At 37.7% G+C, this 18,239-nt stretch overlaps 1 protein-coding gene and 1 long non-coding RNA gene across 12 annotated transcripts in view; one reads left to right on the forward strand and one right to left on the reverse strand.

The window, feature by feature from the left end:
* Grm5 (glutamate metabotropic receptor 5) overlaps positions 1–6,293 on the forward strand; it is a 477,051-nt gene extending 470,758 nt beyond the window's left edge. For 6 of the 9 annotated variants that reach the window (XM_029544608.1, XM_029544590.1, XM_029544613.1 and 3 more), the window contains one exon: positions 2,340–4,989. In XM_029544608.1, coding sequence (XP_029400468.1) covers positions 2,340–3,228 — 889 coding nt within the window. In that variant the 3' untranslated portion in view covers positions 3,229–4,989. Of the gene's footprint in view, positions 1–2,339 lie in introns of all 9 variants that reach the window. The other 3 variants (XM_021193532.2, XM_021193541.2, XM_021193550.2) reach the window with 2 other exon arrangements.
* The window catches only part of LOC115065088, a 48,877-nt gene extending 35,401 nt beyond the window's left edge, over positions 1–13,476 (reverse strand). The window contains exons 1-6 of one of the 3 annotated variants that reach the window (XR_003844894.1): positions 13,265–13,476; positions 12,121–12,163; positions 11,427–11,497; positions 10,352–10,424; positions 9,965–10,033; positions 6,220–8,099 (exon numbers count right to left, since the gene is read on the reverse strand). This is a non-coding gene — a long non-coding RNA (uncharacterized LOC115065088). Of the gene's footprint in view, positions 1–6,219; positions 8,100–8,125; positions 8,174–9,964; positions 10,034–10,351; positions 10,425–11,426; positions 12,164–13,264 lie in introns of all 3 variants that reach the window. The other 2 variants (XR_003844893.1, XR_003844892.1) reach the window with 2 other exon arrangements.
* Between the last annotated feature and the right edge of the window lie 4,763 nt (positions 13,477–18,239).

Genomic DNA, 18,239 nt, shown 5'->3' on the forward strand with positions numbered 1-18,239 from the left:
TCTCCTGCTCCATCTCTTTCTACTTAGGATATTTTCCTTACACATTTACGAAAACATTTATGCTTTATCTCAATGCACAACTGTGTATGAAATAGAAGACCCAGTGTTTAAATAGAAGTTATATTCTCTCACAGTAAATTGGGGGACTGGCAAAGAGAAGGGGGGTAGAAAGAGGGAGAGAGAGAGGCAGAGACAGAAGAGAGAAAGAAAATGTCAGAAATACTAGCAAATGTTTGCAAAACCTTCCTACTAGAGAGCATCCTTGGGGTAAAACTTGGAAGAGCTGGTCCAGTTATGGTCTGGTTTCTCTCCCATGCTTTGTATTGAAAGGGGTGCAGTGACCTGAAAGTCTAATTAGCCCTTGCAAGATGCCTATTTCTTAGGCTGCTGGTAACAGAAAGTGGAGCTAGTTGGCAACTACCCTCTTAATCAAATCCCATAAATAACATGGACAGGTCTGTGCTGTGCTGTGCTGCACTGCAGACGTCAGTGGACACTTGGAAGAGAAGTGTAATGCATTATAAACTCGTGCAGAGGTTAATGCAAAGTGGGAAGATAAGCACTGAAACTATTAGAAGGAGAGAGGACATCTGGCGCTACCCTTTCGCTACTACAGATGTATCGCTGTCTGCAAACTTGGAAATGACTCATCCATCCATTCTCCCAGACAAGTGTTGTAGTGTGGGGGGGGGGGTCACTTCACACTCTGAATTCTGGAGAATACTACTAGGTTGCAAGATACTGATATGATTACACCACCGAACTCGAGGTCACATGAGGGAGCAGAGAAAGCAAAGCTGTCAAGTGCAAAGGCATGATAGGGTAGCATTAAGCTGAATGAGAAAGAGCCAAGAAGTGTATTGCTAAGGAAGCTCTGGAAAGAATGGTCTGTTGTCAAGAAAGTGTCTCAGCTCAGGTCCTCTAGTAGGTGCAAGCAGGAAACCTCAGAATGGGTGGATTTAGGCCTCTGTCTAGCACTCAGCCGTGCCCTCCCACAAGCACGCCAGTGCAGTAAGTGAAACCAAAAAACAAGAACAACTTCTCACCAGAAGTTTTCAGATTGTGAAACACATGCGGCAGAGTCACTTTAATGGAAAAGGACAAAAATAAAATTCTTATTAAACACTTATTAATTCTTATTGACACTTTCAGCCCCAATCCAGAATACTGGAATCTCCTGAGGGCACATGTTGGATATGGGATACATTCCTTGAATGAATCTTATAAACAGTTAACTTCAGTTATTCAAACTAAGTTTAATAACCACTGCTTGAGAGAGAAGTTTTCATTCTTTAATGTCTTGATTATACTGAGTAGAACAATACTGGCTAGACAAGAGGTAGCAGGTACCCTCTCATCTTCAATTTATCTTCATGGGGATTCACAAAAATGATCCTTCTACGAGCTATCCCTGAAAGACACGCACTTCCCTCTGGCCGCCACAATGTTTCTGACAGGAGGATCTATGTTCTGGTGGCAATTTACCAGCCATTTTGGCAGAAAGAAGGATGCAGATTCTGAAGTTGAGGCCTAATGTACATCCTCATTAGCATAGCCTTCAGAACACAGGGGCTGCCTGGGAGAAGAAAGCGTGAAGAAGGCCTTCAGAACTATTGTCAGCAAGGGAACACTTATCAAGACCCTAATTTTAGATTGCTGTACTAGGTATTCAAGGACAGACAGGACAATTTCTCTGGTGGAATTATTATTCAAGTTGCAGCCTAAAATCAAAGTTATAAGAACTCCTGTGGTGTAGAAATTTTTAATTAATTAGAAATGTGTGTGTGTTCATTAAATTCATATTTTCTAGCAGATAAGACAGACTAAATAAAACCATGTTTCAAAATCAGGAGTTCACATGGCAATCCCTAAGTATATATGCCCACCTGCAGAATAAAAGCTGAGCTGGAGCTAAAGCCTACTACCTGGTAATCTTGATTCTTTCACCTCTTCCTCCTCTTGTAACTGCTGGTGAGTTGAGGTCTTGGTTTAATTAATGTTTCCATCTGGAGGCTGCTAAACCTAAGAAGCCTGTGGCTCTGTGCCATGCTTTTCTATACACATTGTGACGGTACCAACCTCCACATTTGCATTTGCAGCACAAAGCACAGCTGTGCTCATCGTGAGGTCTAAATGTCTGCAGAATACTGACAAGTAGCCCTATGTCCTAATACTTGAGCCCCTTGCTGTAATAGCACAAATGATCCATCTGTCCTGGTGGGTCAGTCCTTCCAGGACTACAGAATGACCTTCCTACTCACCTCCCACCATTGGGGAAGCTATATGGAAGGCTGCTAAAGCACATGCTGAGTCACCTCTCCACTCTTTTCTCTCCACAGCTCCAATGGAAAATCCGTGACTTGGGCCCAGAATGAGAAGAGTACCCGGGGGCAGCATCTATGGCAGCGACTGTCTGTCCACATCAACAAGAAGGAGAACCCCAACCAGACAGCGGTCATCAAACCTTTCCCCAAGAGCACAGAGAGCCGCGGGCCGGGTGCAGGGGCAGGTGGTGGCTCTGGCCCAGGTGTAGCTGGTGCTGGTAGCACAGGATGCACAGCGACAGGTGGCCCGGAGCCACCCGACTCCGGCCCCAAGGCGCTTTATGATGTGGCAGAGGCAGAGGAGCGCTTCCCCGCGGCTGCTAGGCCGCGCTCTCCATCGCCCATCAGCACGCTGAGCCACCTAGCAGGCTCTGCGGGCCGCACAGACGACGACGCGCCATCGCTGCACTCGGAGACCGCTGCACGCAGCAGCTCATCCCAGGGCTCACTCATGGAGCAGATCAGCAGCGTGGTGACGCGCTTCACCGCCAACATCACAGAACTCAACTCTATGATGTTGTCCACCGCGGCCGCGCCAGGGACCCCTGGTACCCCTATCTGCTCCTCCTACCTGATTCCCAAAGAGATCCAGCTGCCCACGACCATGACGACCTTCGCAGAGATCCAGCCTCTGCCAGCCATTGAGGTGACCGGAGGAGCTCAGCAGGCGATAGGACCATCACCTGCCCAGGAGACGCCCGCAGGAGCTGAAGCCGCCCCAGGAAAACCGGATCTGGAGGAGCTGGTGGCCCTCACTCCACCATCGCCCTTCAGGGACTCGGTGGACTCGGGGAGCACCACCCCAAACTCTCCAGTCTCCGAATCGGCCCTTTGCATCCCATCCTCTCCCAAATATGACACTCTCATCATCAGAGATTACACGCAGAGTTCTTCATCGCTGTGAGCCACTGGAAACATAATAGGCCTGAAAAGCAGACCTCAGTGTTCACAGATGGGTGCAGTGACACCCATAGTCAACCCAACAGAGAACCTGAGGTGAAAAATGCCAAGGGCACACACAGTGGAGACATGAAATCAATAGTGCTAATTCATGACAGCCGATGACAACACCAACTACACATCTTCTGGCAGATTATCTTCTAGTGGCCTTAGAAAACATGGGCTTTTAAGAAACACTGCTTCTATTTTTTGGAGTGCTGACCAGGAGTGGATTAAGCAGTTACAATACCAAGTGCTTTGCTCCAAGGCAGCAACAGTGTGAAGCAACATCCCGAACAGTAAAAAGTGGAGTTAATAAGCAACTGTGGACAGTCTTCTTTGTTTACTTCATTTTCCCAGAAGATTCTTTGATTCACCAAACATTGAATGTACATTTTCTAACTAACTCAAAAAAAAAAAAAAAAATCTGGGACCAAAAAGTCAACCTAGTCAACCTTTCTGTTTTTTGGGTTTTTTTGTTTTTTGTTTTTTGTTTTTGTTTTTTCTTCCTTCCCTGGTCCCTCCATTCAGTAGACCTTGAAAAGCTAGTAGTAACTAGGGGCCGGCTCAGTATTTACTGAGCTTGTGTCTCCTGAGTAACGCAAACGGGTAGTGAGTGTTGTGTTAATGTACAAAGAGTTTCTAGCAGAGACTTTCCAAACAGGCTGTGAGATACTCTTCCAAAAGCCTGCATCCTGGATTCCATTAACCAAGAAAACCAGTGCAAGATTTCTGGACTATTTCACCATGTTGCCAATCAATACTGGAGTAGCAAAAAACAAAAAAACAAAAAATAAAACAAAAAAATATTTTCTGGAACACTTTTTTAATTCCCACACTGGGGTGCATTGTGCAGCTGGAAATTCTCTTTGTAACAATAATTTGTGAGCTATAGCCTGGCTCTCTTTCATGATACACAGGCACTCCTTATAAATACCCTTTCGTTGGTGTTGCCAGCTCTAATAGTAAGATACGCAATGAGCTTCCTTGTTTCTTTATTTGAGAACCTGATAAACAAAGAGATCCTCTGTGGTTGGTGGCTGTTTTGCCCCCAGTCCCACCTATGGAAGAGTGGTCCATTGACCTGATGAAGATATTGCAATTGGAGGGACTGATGTGGAAATTAATAAAAGTAACAGAATCTCAATACAGTAAAGTCAGCAGAGCAAGTGTTTTTGCTATGCCCATAAGGAGTGATTTCATCTTTTCTTGGCTGCTTACATGGGACAGCTATGAACTATGACAAATGTAGATTTTTTTTCAAAAGCAATACAGAATACTAAAACAGAGGAACCTTAATATCAACCACTGTCTTTCTCAGCCATTCCAGAAAAAAAAGGCAAAGCAATTACTATTCCTTCACTTTTTAAAATAGTTATTAGCGTGGTTTTGTGCACTTCATACTGTCACTTTTTAAATACTGCAGAAAAGAGTTACAATAAGAGCATACAGGATTTGGTGGGCTCATATAGGTAGAAACTGTAACTCAAGACCTGAATCTATGGTCATCTTTTTATTAGTCACATTGCAGCTAACCTCAGGTACCAAATGTTTTTGATTTTAAAATAAAGATAGTAATAAAAGAAGAAGGTATTCTATAAATTTAAAGTTCAGTTGGCCCAGCCTTATACTAAAGATAGCCTTATGAGAAAGATTTGCCATGAAAAAAGTATATTTTTGGCAGAGAGAAATTTAAATAGAACTTTAAAATTCTTATTTCAATATCCTTGATATCACTCTCTCTTTTTTTATTGTTGTTTTGTATTTGTTTTTTATAGATGTTTGGGTTTGTTTTTTGTTTGTTTCATTGCTTGGTTTTTGTTTGTTTATTTGTTTACCATCTGATTAAACAAATTGACACAGTAAGTTTATGCATTGGCATAATCTGTCATTCTCCAGTTGTAAATATTTAAGGTTATAATAACTATTAACATTTCTTTTCTGATACCTGTCCTTATTTGACATTTTAAATAAAATCTTCCACATTAACACATTAAAAACTAACAACAACTCACAAATATATTATCTTAAAGTGAATCAAGCTTCCTAAATCAGATATGAAAATAACATTGAGAGAAACATGATCCCCAATAGTAATGTGATTCTTGAAACAGAAAAGAAATCTAGCTAACTTGCATAGCTTCATTAAAAGAAAATGCCTGCCTCTACCTAAAAACCCAAGTAAATATTCTGAAATGTCAATGTCCCTTGGTATCCACCAAAAAAGGTGGCATTTTCCAAGGGTTAGTGTCTGATTTCTTAAATGTTAATATTTTCTGGATATGCTCTGCTTTCTGAATTATAAATTTTGTCTTATTGACCTTAGTTTTCTGTTTTCTTTTCATGTGCCATTTTATTTCTTTGACAGCTCTCATGAACAAATCCTTTTTCTATGATTTCCATAATATTTTTTGTTAAAAAAAATTACCACTTTATGAGGTATTGCACTAGTAATTCAAGTTTAATGCAGTTCCCATCTGTAATTCCCTTGTTATATGATAGTCAAGCATAATAAAAAAAATGTATTCAATTAGAGGAAAATAAAATTATTTTTCCTGTATGTTAGCATAACATTTGCAATCCTATTGAATATATTGTATAGTGCACATGCCGGTAACACATATTTGAAATCTTTTCATTTGGAAAGATGCTAACTCTCTCTTTGTCAGTTCCAATACCAGGTTCCAAGTAATACCTAAAATATATAAAGAGAACTGAACATTTAATTTAGGGCTAGGATACAAACTTCCCGATTTATTTGGGTACCTATTCTTACTGAGTTTCCTTGATAACAATCTGTTCCCGATATCCAGTGATAAACAGTTGGAATATGTATAACTAAAAAGAAGAGTGAGAATTTTAAAGACCAGTAAAATGGTCTAAAAAGGAGAATTTGGTTCTGGAAGAAAGAAAAGACCGGTTTTGATTAAGTTTATCAACGAAAAGGTCCACTCACCTTCCTGTTGAAGAGTGGAGTCAGTCTGAGAGGCTGTGTTTGGCTAGGGCTAGACATAGGGAACAGAAAGGGAATCTAGAGAAGAAACTCATAAGAAAATTAACAGACACAAAGGAGAAAGGCAAAGCAAATCTCCAAATGTGCTAATCTTTGAACGTAATAGTTTTTTCTTTTTTTTTCAAACGACTGATATACCAGCAAGTAATCAGAAAGACTCTGAGCTCTTTATGACTGTAAATGCATTGTATAATGGCTCTGCTGCAGTCTGTGACTTCCAAACCAGGAATTAAACACTCTTTTTAAGAAAAAAAAGAAAAAAATGAAAAAAAAAATACTGTGCTAGTCTCCCAGCAAAATGTACATGGTCTGGAGACTTCAAAGTTATTATATGAGTTCACATTTAGCAACGGCTTATTAATAACCCTCAAGCTGTCAGAATCTCTATAGCTACCATTTACAATTTTATACTGTGAAAAAATACAGATCAGTGAAAGCATAAAGATAATTCAGAATTTGCTTTGAAGAGGGTCTGAGGCCTGGGAGAATCTCTGATGTCTATTGAAGAATGGGGCATGTATAAAACAGTTGGCTGGATTTCACTGATCTTCCCAATGTGAACAAATATACTATGTATATTGTGTGTCTTTCTAGAATTCAATGGCAGCTGCTGGTGATGTTGTAATTAGAAATCTATATAGAATATAGATGTTTAGAGAGATGGTGCCAATACTAAAATAATTGTGTGGGCTACAAGTGCTTGTACTTAATTTTTCCTGCACTCAGAACTGATTTGGTTTTAAAACTGTGTGCACACTCTGTTATTTTTTTTGTTGTTGTTGCAGCTTGTACTATTAAAAGAATAGAGAATGTTAAATTATTTTGATGTGAATTGCAAATGATTTTTTTCATAAATTTTAACATTTTTATCAGCATTGTTTCGCTTTGTACTTGTATAAATGTGTTTTATTTTAGCATTTTAAAATATACTTGCCTGCTTCTCAGTTGTCTAAATCACGTTATAGTTGGTGTTTGTGAAGCCAGTTACTTTTTGAAAGACATTAAAAAACAAACTATGATATGACTTCAAGCTTATTCCCCTTCAAGTGCTTAAAATGTTGTCCTGGTGGTGCTTCCTGAGAATGCTATAGCTTTGTTATAACTTAAGTTCTGAACTATACATACATTTGAAATATGATCACTGAATAATAAATTAAAATAAATCAACCACAACCTAAGCAGAGATACTGTTCCACCCAAAGACTTCTACATATACGTTTTAATATGTAAGTATTTACTTTTTAAAAACATCACGGGACTACTGATTTTTTTTTTTTTTTTAAGCTAGACAGAGTATCTTTTAACCTCTCTGTCTGGTTGCTGTTAATGTTATACATAAAAAATTGACAAGGGGTGTATATGTCTTGTGTGTGTGTGTGTGTGTGTGTGTGTGTGTGTGTGTAAATTCATAGGTATATTTTTACTTGTGGGACCATCTACACATATCTTTGTATGTAATTCTGTTTGTTTACATGTGTATATAAAACTTTCCAAGAAAAATATTGTCCAGTCACCATTCAATTTTGACTCCCGAACACATTTTTTAATGCCAGCTCATGAAAATTTAAAAGCAGAACATATATTTGACTGGATTTATAACAGACAATACAGATTTAAAAAAATACATCCTCTGCATGCTTACAATCCTTGGATATTCATGGTCAGACATAATCTATACAAAAGCAATGAATGAAAGTACTTAAATATTAGGCAAGTTGTAATCTTAAACAAGGTAGCCATTTTCTGACATTGTCACACTCTGCCCTTCATTATGTTTTGTTCTTCAGCAAGCCATTCACACAATTGGCCTAACTGTGAGATACCTGAAAGAATATAGAGAAAAACTCACCTTCTAAAATTTAAAGGAAACTTGCTTCATCAGAATCATAGAAACTCACTAAATCCCAGTTGAAGCAAAAAAGAACAAGAAACACAAAGCCAGATTTATCACTTAAACACCACATTTTAGATAGATTAGTCTAATTTCTCTTCAACTCAGATCTTTTTAAAACAAAATAGAACAAAAACAGAACAGAAAGAGAGAGGAGATGTGATGTTTTTTTCATTTCTCATTCTCCTGGTACATGGACGAGTATTGGTATATAAAAATACAGGAGCTATTATTTATGGAACTAGTATCAATATATTTAGCATATATTTAATATTCCATAGAAACTTTAAATCTATGATGTTCAATCATGTGTGGAAATAAAAGAGGTTGTTTTTAAAGTTAGACTGTATATCAAGAAAACCTACTGAATGAGCTATTACGAAACTCTGAAATCATTTAAGGACAACTTAGTACTTTGATATTGAATGGCACAAAAAGAAGGGTTTTTTTTTTCTTCATAGATTTCTACTTAATGCTGCCCAGTACTTTGCCTATGGTGTGCATGAATGATTAGCTTTAGGAAAAAAATCTTCTCAAAACATTTACCTCTTTTGGCAGCTAGGGAGATGGTTAAGTATAAAAATATAAGTGTATTAACAAAGCTATGTTCTTGACTATGAACGTATTTTTTTTTTAATTTCTCACAAGATAGTTTTAAATTCGAAGCAGCAACTGTTAATCCATAAACTCTACATGGAAGAAATTTGAAGTTGCCCTCTCCAACCATTCTTCCATTTCTAGATGGAAGTAGAATAGGAAAATTATACTTTCACATTAGCTAAATATTTTAAATTTCCTTTTACTCCAGCCCAAAGGCACTTCCCTGTTTTTTAATTAGAGTATATGTCTTTTTGAATGATAGACAACTTTAAGTAATCTAGTTATTTCATGTACATACATAGGAATCATATTTGTATGATTTAGCTTATATTCTTACCAATTAATGTGAAAAGTGAACTTTACATATTAGTGTATCCCAGTAGTATGATACATATTACATTATAAATTATATAAAGATACATCCACAAAAGTACATATTTAATATGCTTTTCTGAGCTGTTGAACAGCTATAGGCAATTCATAAAATTTTTACACTTTTAAAGGCTTCAAAAGCAGAATAATTCCAAATAATTTACTATATTCACCTCAGAATGTACCAGTTATTGATATGCAAATATTTATTTTTATGTTAATGAATTTGAAAATGCAGGTGAATTGAACAGTACGTAAGGAAAACACAAAAACACAAATTACAAAAATGAGATAAAAAGAAAGATAAAGCAAATGACAATAGTAGAAGAATTTAACAAAGGTAACTGACAGTTGCTTTACTTTGAAAAACACAATCCTAATGTGGTAAAATAAAATTTAGCATGACATATAAATGCAGAGTAGTGAAGACATGGAGATATCTACTTTATTTTTCTAAACTTTTCATAACTGCGATGAAATTAAAGATAAAAAGAAAATATTAAGAGTCTCATAAACATAAATTGACTTTTAAATTGCAAGTATTTGTGTATCAAATTATAAGATTTGAACAAAGTTTATTATAAAATCTTGCAAATAAATAAAGATGTCATATTCTAAAGTTAACTAGGACTTAAGTCTGTACAATTCAATAAACTTCTCTATACTTATAATAGGCATTTAGAACAAAAACTGTGGAGTAGTCATCAAATTTTATACTTCCAGTATTAAGGATATTTTATGTACTATCTATCACCAAATCCAAAATATCCCTGACAGAATAAGAAAAACTAACTTTATCTCCTATTGATAATTTATATTGGTTACCTGCATTCAGTCTTTCAAATTGTGAGATTGAATCAACTCCCAATATTTCAGGAAGCCACAGAGTTTATCCTAGGAGTTCAAATGGTCATTATTAAAAAATCTTTCAATGTATACATCATTGGCATTTTTTAAAAACATGATTTGTGCAAAGCAATGTTGGAACATTTAAAAAATAAGAGAAATCTCCAATTATGACAAAATATTAGCAACTAAAACGGAAATTTTACTAGAAAAATGCAGGAAAATTACTAGAACCCTAGAACAAAGATGATTATGTTAACAAAATATTAGAATTCCATTCACTCAGGAGTGCTGTGGGTATATTTTATATTCACAATTTGAAGCTTTTACATAAACAGGCAATTTTTAGAGCCAAGTGGTACTGACCTAATAGTTTAATGTCCTCATATTTAGATGATTTACTTCTGCACTGCTCTGAGCAAACCGAGACTTGAACCTACTTTAAAACAGCAATATTTAATATAGTATTTAGTCCTCTAGGTAAAACTGCAACAAATAAAAGTAAAATGGATAAATACTTCATCATCACAAATCTATATGGAGATTCATAAAAGTCTAGGAAAATCAAGCAATAAAAGGTTAAACTTAATAATACACATATACACACAAACACATCCTCCCCCCCAAAAAACAACAAAAAAAAGAAAGAAAAAAAGGAGAGAAGGAAGGAAGGGGAGGGGAGGTGGGAGGGAAAGAAAGGGGAGGGGGGAGGAGAGGGGAGGAAAAGGGAGGAGAGGAGGAGAGGAGAAACAAAAAAGGAAAAACAAAAAAGAACTAGCAAACGATAACCATGTGACCTTGAACAACCATTATTGTCCTTGGTATCACAGTAAATCTTGCCGACAAATCCGTAGACAAAGTTAAAAATGTAATAATTTTAAAATCTGTGAAACATAAAGAGTACCCTTTATTTAAAGCTTCCAGTTTTCCCCTCCTCATATTGGGTTACATCTCATTGACTTGTTATCCAAAAACGTACTCTGGGAATCCCCAAACAATGCAAGCTGGTGCCGATAGGTTGCTCCCACAGACTGAGAACAAGGCCTCATTGCTGGAAATAACAAATACATAACTCATCAAACCTGAAGAACTCAACCTGTTGCCTACATAGAGCCTTCACCCCTACATTCTAGAAGCTTTAGTACAGGAAGGTACTTGATAGCTTATGAATGAAGAAAAAAAAACACCAAACCAACTACAAACACTTTGAAACATAATGCTGTCCTACCTGCAAAATATGCTAAGGCAATGATGGCACAAAGCTTGTGGGAGTAACCAACTGATATATCTGATTTGTCTTAAGGACCATTCAACAAGATTGGAACCCATACCTGAAAATGCTTGGGTGACCAAGAACCTAAGCCTAGATAGCCCAGTGGCCTAGGATAAACCCAAATACTACATTTTTTTTTTTAAAAAAAGTCTTTAATGGAGCACTTACTGACTCCTAATAGTGTTCTGCAACATACATTAATCAGTGCCTTGTTCTGCCATCATCAGAGAAGCTTCCTCCTACGACAAATGGGAACAAATACAGAGAGAGAGAGAGAGACACAGCCAAACATGATACAGAAAATGAAAGACTGGGAACACTCAGTTCTAAATGGAATAATTCCACAAAACCCATCCCCTCAGAGTTCAAAGAACCCTGATAAAGTAGAGGCAGAAAAGGTGTAAGTGCCAGAGAGGACAGAGGACAGCAAGAAAGCAAGGCTTTCTAAGTCAACATGATCAAAGGTCATATGAACTCACAGATAATGAAGCAGCATTCAGAAGGACTGAATTAGCCTAGACCTGGTCCTGAACTTATGTATTATGGCTTCTAGTTTAGTGTGTTCATGGTTTCCTGAGTGCAAAGAAGTGGGTCTCTGTTTCCTGATCCTTTTCTTGGTCTCTTGCTTTTATTTACTGGTTTCATTACTTTCTAGTCTAGTCTAGTCTAGTCTAGTCTAGTCTAGTCTAGTCTAGTCTAGTCTAGTCTAGTCTAGTCTATTTCCTTAGAAGCCTATTTGTTTTCTAATAAGAAATAAGAGACACAGAGGATTGGAGCCACATAGGGGAGGGGGGGAAACTGGGAAGAGTAGAGGGAGGCAAAATTACAACTGGGCTATATTATGTGAGGAAAAAATACTTACTTTCAATAAACAGGAAAATTTAATAATATTAGTTAAAATAAATCTGAAAAAGAAATACACCAGAGCAAATATTGGTGAGAACAATATTTCAAAATACTACCCAGAAAAAAATTTCAAAGAGCAAACTTTCAAAGAATTATTCTGAACAGTCCAAATAGATAAAAGTAGAAAAAGTGTTCTAGCACAAGAAACCGCATACCATTGACACAAGAGAGTCCACAGAATGTTCCAAAAAGTACAATCTCTTAACTTTTGCTAGAAATTCTGTTGATAATTTAGTGAATGTGTTAACAGTGGCAGTCATGAAGTGCTTGCCATAACAGTGGCACGTATGTCCTCTAACAGCTTCCCAGTCAGGACAGCACAGTGACATGTACATTAGGATGTTCAGACCTACATTTACATTCCTCCACTCAGGAAAATACTCTTCTATACAATTTCTTTGTTCTTCTCTATAATAAAATAGCTGTCTTACTTCATCAATACTTCTAACATTTTCAAATTACGCAAAGACCTTTATCCTATTAGGGCAGCAGAAACATTCATTTTTATGTCTCTTCTATCAGTCACTGTTGTAAGAATATTTAACATGCAGTTACTTTCCCTCTGAAATTTTTTAGTTGTTCAGTAGAGTTTTGCTATTGGGGTGACTCATCTGAAAAACTGCACCTTTATACCCACCAAATACTAAATCTTCATTTTCTTAGACTTTCATGGCAATCTCTATTCCATGGTCTATGATTCTCTTTTAGATACTTCGAGTAAGTATAGTCATGCAATATTTGTCCTCCTATGTCTATCTTGTTTCACTCACAATATCTTCCAAATGTATTGTCACTATGGTAAGATTATTTCTTCTTATCCATTATTTTATTTATTTATTAACTTTACATCCCAATTGTAGAACCCCTCTGCTCCCAGTCCCCTCTTCACACAGCCCCTCTCCTGTTCCTTCCTCTACTTATCCTCTGAGAAGGGGAGGCCTCCCCTGAATGCCAACCAGCCCTGGCACATCAAGTCACTGCAGGACTAGGCATATCCTTTCCCACTAAGGTCAGACAAGACAGTCCAATTACAGGAACAGGATTCTCAAGCAGGCAACAGCTTTAAGCACACCCCCAGCTCCAGTTATTGGAAGACCTACCTGAACACCAAGCTGTACATCTGTTGCATCTGAACAGAGTGTGGGAGAGTGAGGTCCAGCCCATGTATGCTTCTTGGTTCATGATTCAGTCTCTGGAGAACCTCAAGGGTCAGTTGACTTTGTTGTTCTTATGAGGGTGACTCTAGCTCAGATTCCTAGCAGAGGGAGATATGGATCCTGGAGTGGCCACCTCCTGTAACCAGCCAGGACTCCCAGCCCACTCACAAAACCTTTGACCCAAAGTTTGTCCTGCCTACAAGAATTGCAGGGACAATGACTGATGTGTCAGAGACTGAGGGAATGGCCAACCAATGACTGACCTAACATGAGAATCATCCCATGGGCAAGAACCTCTCCATGACACACAATTAATGATAATCTGTTTTGCGTGCAGCCAGGAGTCTACCATATCTGTCCTCTGAGAGGCTTCACCCAGCAACTGACAAAAACACTTGCAGAGCCCAATAACCAAAGAGTGGACCAAGCTCAGGAATCTTGTGGAAGAGTTGGGAGAAAGATTGAGGGACTTGGAAGGAATAGTGTGTTCACAATGCTTGATTCTTTATAACACTATTTATTCAATAATAATAATAATAATAATAATAATAATAATAATAATAATAATAGTAGTAGTAGTAATAATAATATAATGGCAGTGCAAATTTTCCATTTTATAATATAAACAATGTTTTTCATCCATATATCCATCAATGGGTATGTAGGTTGTATCTGCTTCTTTTCTACTGTGAATAACTAATAAGAATTTTATTTCTAAGTCTATGAAGCTCAAAATCCTCTGAGGGAGTACAGAGTGCAGCACTGATAGGAATAAGAGGCATGGTGCTTTATCCAGTCTGAAAAACAGCGATAGGAGATCATTTCTCTTGAACACTTTTCAGCATACTATCAACAGGTCTGATTTAATCTATACAAAATGATCAACATTATAAATTAAGCAGTTTGATTTTTAAAACTTGAAATAATTGTCTTCCAATAGCCTGAAAGTACTTTTTTCCCTCATTTTATATTCTTCCAAGTGTAATCTAAAATAAAAATTGAGGCATTTTGGTAACTGGAACGGTAAATTGCTTTTATACATAACTTATTTGGACAGCAAACCGTTAATGGATGCCTGATATTTGTCAGGTTTTTCTAAGTTCTTGGGTTAAGGCAATGAAAGAAAATAGTAAAATTATTGTTGTTTTGTGGACTTTACTTAGAGTTAAGGGTGACTGCATGGTTTTTGACCAGGTTTAAGTGTTTTAAATGAATTGTGAAAGGTTTTCATTGGAATGAATCTTTAAGGAAGGACCCAACTACCATAAATTTGAAATGACCATTGCAATATATGTATGGATTTTAGATCCTTAAGCTCAGATTAAAAAAAAAAAAAGACAAAAACAAAAACAAAAAAACTTATAGGCTAAAAATGCCTATTTGTGTATAAATGTGACCACAGGGTAAATCTCATGAGATTTACAACTATTAAGAAGTTTTAAGGAACAAAATACTCATGAAAGGATATAGGTACAGAGACAAAATTTAGAGCTAAGATGAAAGGATGGACTATCCAGAGACTACCCCATCCGGGAATCCATCCCATCATCAGCCACCAAACCTAGATACTAATGCTCATGCCAGCAAGATTCTGCTGAAGGGACCCTGATATTGCGGCCTCTTATGAGGCTATGCCAGTGCCTGGCAAACACGGAAGTGGATGCTCACAGTCAGCTATTGGATGGAACACAGGGCCCCCAATGGAGGAGCTAGAGAATGTACCCAAGTATCTGTGACCCTGCACAGGGGAAGGCCAGGGCCAAGTAATGGGAGTGGGTGGGTAGGGAGGGGTCAGGGGTGGGGGGGGAATAGGGAACTTTCGAGATAGCATTTGAAATGTAAACAAAGAAAATAAAAATAAATTTAAATTTAAAAATTAAAAAAAAAAAGAAAATACCCTTATAATGAACAAAGACCTGGATTCCATTAAAGTTCCTAAAGAAAAATGGATAAAATACTGTGCTTCCCTCAGTCAATGCCTTTCTTTAGNGTAGTCGCAGAGATGTAAGCGGCAGCACCAGCAGTAATGTCTTGTGGTAGCTATAAGCATTTGTGGGAATCACAGAAAGTGTACTGAAAGTGAAAAGAAAAGAATCATATCAGAAGGGAAGAAACAATAACAACCAATACCAAGCAGATGTGTCCATTGTATCAACGTCCTGTCTCAAAAAACACACTGAATCAAAACACTTCAATCTCCTCACTGGCTCAAAAGCCAAGACTAAAGCCAAAATTTACCACTTTTTTTGCTATCCATTGGGCTCTGGCACTTAAGGACCCCCACTTACTTCTAAGCAAGCAACTCCCTGTTATGGAACTCTGTGGACCTTTCTCCCTCCAAAGCCAAGGCATAGTTGGAATTCCGAATTTTCTTGCATGTCAGAGATCTGTCAATCATTCCCATTCTAAGATGTCAAATATGTGAAGGTTGACCAATGTGCTTTCTTCCAGAATAGTCAAGAGTTGAACTGAAGCCTCATTCCATGGTTTCACAGTGATAGCAAATTGAGATGTTACAGCAAGACTTCATCCTCTAGTGTTGATTGGTAAAGATCAGTACAAAGTAGTAGTTATTCCATCATGGAGAACACAAGGTAGTGGGTCTTGGATATGACATCACATTAAGGACAAAGACCAAGAAAGAGAAAATAGACATTTGAATCAGTTTTTGGGTTGTCTAGAGAAAGTGATTCTGTAATCAGGACTTAAGGGATTACTTGAGATACTCTTGGCAGAGGGTATAGTGTACATAAAGATGCAAGATTGCAGTTCAGTCATCTCTACAAGCATCATGGATGTTGGTAAGACAGAAGAGCAGGGTTCTTACAAGGAAGTATCAATGAAACAGCTACGAAGTTAAGAGATAAAGGGAAAGTGAAAATCATAAGCAAATGTCAGTATATTAGTTGTTCAAGAGTAACCAGACTTTACAGGTATTAGGAGCCATTGAAGAGTTTTATAGAGTAGATTACAACAAGCTAAGTTTTATTTTTTAAACTTTTATTCAGATAGAGTGCAAACGGTGGAAAGAGGAAGAGGCAGCTAGACCAGGGCAGATGGTGATCGGCTTGAGAAGTAATGAGAGCAGAAACTGTACAGATGGTTGAGAAGCAAATCCAGGAGGTACTCTGAAAAAAAAGAAATTGGTATAAATTAGAGAGTGTGTCCACACACTGAGTAGGATAGAGTGGTCTATCATGTCACCCAGGTGTCTGGTACAGAGCAGAAAGTAGCATCAGTGCATTGAAGAATACTGCTGCTGCTAGGAAAGCAGCTTTGGGATGGTTTTTGTTTAAAATATTCTACAGAGTTTAAGACTGCTGAAGGCCAGGCGTGGTAGCGCATGCCTTTAATCCCAGCACTCAGGAGGCAGAGGCAGGTAGATTTCTGAGTTCGAGGCCAGCCTGGTCTACAGAGTGAGTTCCAGGACAGCCAGGGCTACACAGAGAAACCTTGTCTGGAAAAACAAAACAACAAAACACAACAAACAAACAAACAAACAAACAAAGACTGCTGAAGACATTGCCCAGTTAACTATGTCCAGTAGGCAATGAATGATGGGCTTTCAGGCTCAATAGAGTGGGAGAGGGAAGTTAGTTCCAGTAGGAAACTGTACATCCAAAATGCTTACTTGAAAGTTGTTAATGGCAGAACTGTTACAAAAGCAAGAGCAAAGTTAAGTAACTGACTAGCAATGAACAGAAACTTGTAACAGTGGGAAAGACCTGGCTGAGAGCTTCTCCAAGAGAAGGCATTTGAAAATTGCTACAATCTTGGGAGCTGATTTTCAACACTCTGTTTCTTCAAAACTGCCTAACCAGTGGTCTAAAACAATGACAGTTTTCTTTATGAGAAACAATCATGAGAAGGCACCCAGCCTTCTAATGATGTGCCCCATGGATCAGCCTAAGGGTACTACCCTTTAACTGTTACAGTTATCCCAGTTTACAATAACCAAAGTCATATGTTGATTGTTTATCTTTGTAACCCCAACATCCTGACAATTGGCATAATCAGTTAAATTTGTACAGCACTAAAATTAAAGCAGGACATCTCTCAAAGATTATTATTGCAAAAGGTCTTCAGCTGTCATGTACCTAGGAACTAAAAGTATTAAAAGAGTATATTAAACCAGAAAATAAATACATGTGAATTAAGGTAAGGTGTTTGCTGTATATAAATTGCTAATAAAAACACCTAGCATTGTGGTTGGCAACATACTTTCTCAAGTGTATTTATTTCCTTTTGCTCTCTTTTCATTAAGATGAGGTTTTAGAGAGTCTCATTGACTTGCCTAATGACACAGTAGTTCGTGAAAGAGCCAGGGCTGGTAGAAAAGGGAAGGATTGAGCATGTGATACATGCTGGTAGCTACACATAGAACCCATGTGATGCTGCTTATTCCACATAAAAGTTCAAGAGTAAGATAGCACACAATTTCCAGCTCTGTTCCAGGGGTTTTCCACTCCACCATATCCTTTGATCTGAATCCTCTGCTCACTTGGTATATAATTACATTAGCTTCTTCTAAGGGCAGAGCAATCCCAGTGACATTCACATCCAATTTATCCTCTTTCTGTAGCCTCTATGCCACTTACTATGTTGACAGGTGGCACAAAAACTGTAACTAGGTAAGAATCTGGAGAGACGGAGCACAGCAATTAGCAGGCCAAGGTCAGCATGACATCCAGGTCCAAATGGTTTAGAAGAGTAGAATGAGTTTTGAACAATTCTCCCCTTCAATTTAGTTCCTGGAGAGAGTCATACAGAATTGTCCCAAATGAATTCTCACTTAAAATAATAATAATAGCATCTGTGTATGTAGTCACCAACTTGGAACTGTTCTTAGTAAGACATGAGATGAGGTATGTTTCACTATTTCTTTCAGTGTTGTCTAGTAATGAGTCTGTCACACTTC

This window comes from Mus pahari, chromosome 1 (assembly GCF_900095145.1).
Source record: "Mus pahari chromosome 1, PAHARI_EIJ_v1.1, whole genome shotgun sequence".
NCBI classification, from domain to species: domain Eukaryota; kingdom Metazoa; phylum Chordata; class Mammalia; order Rodentia; family Muridae; genus Mus; species Mus pahari.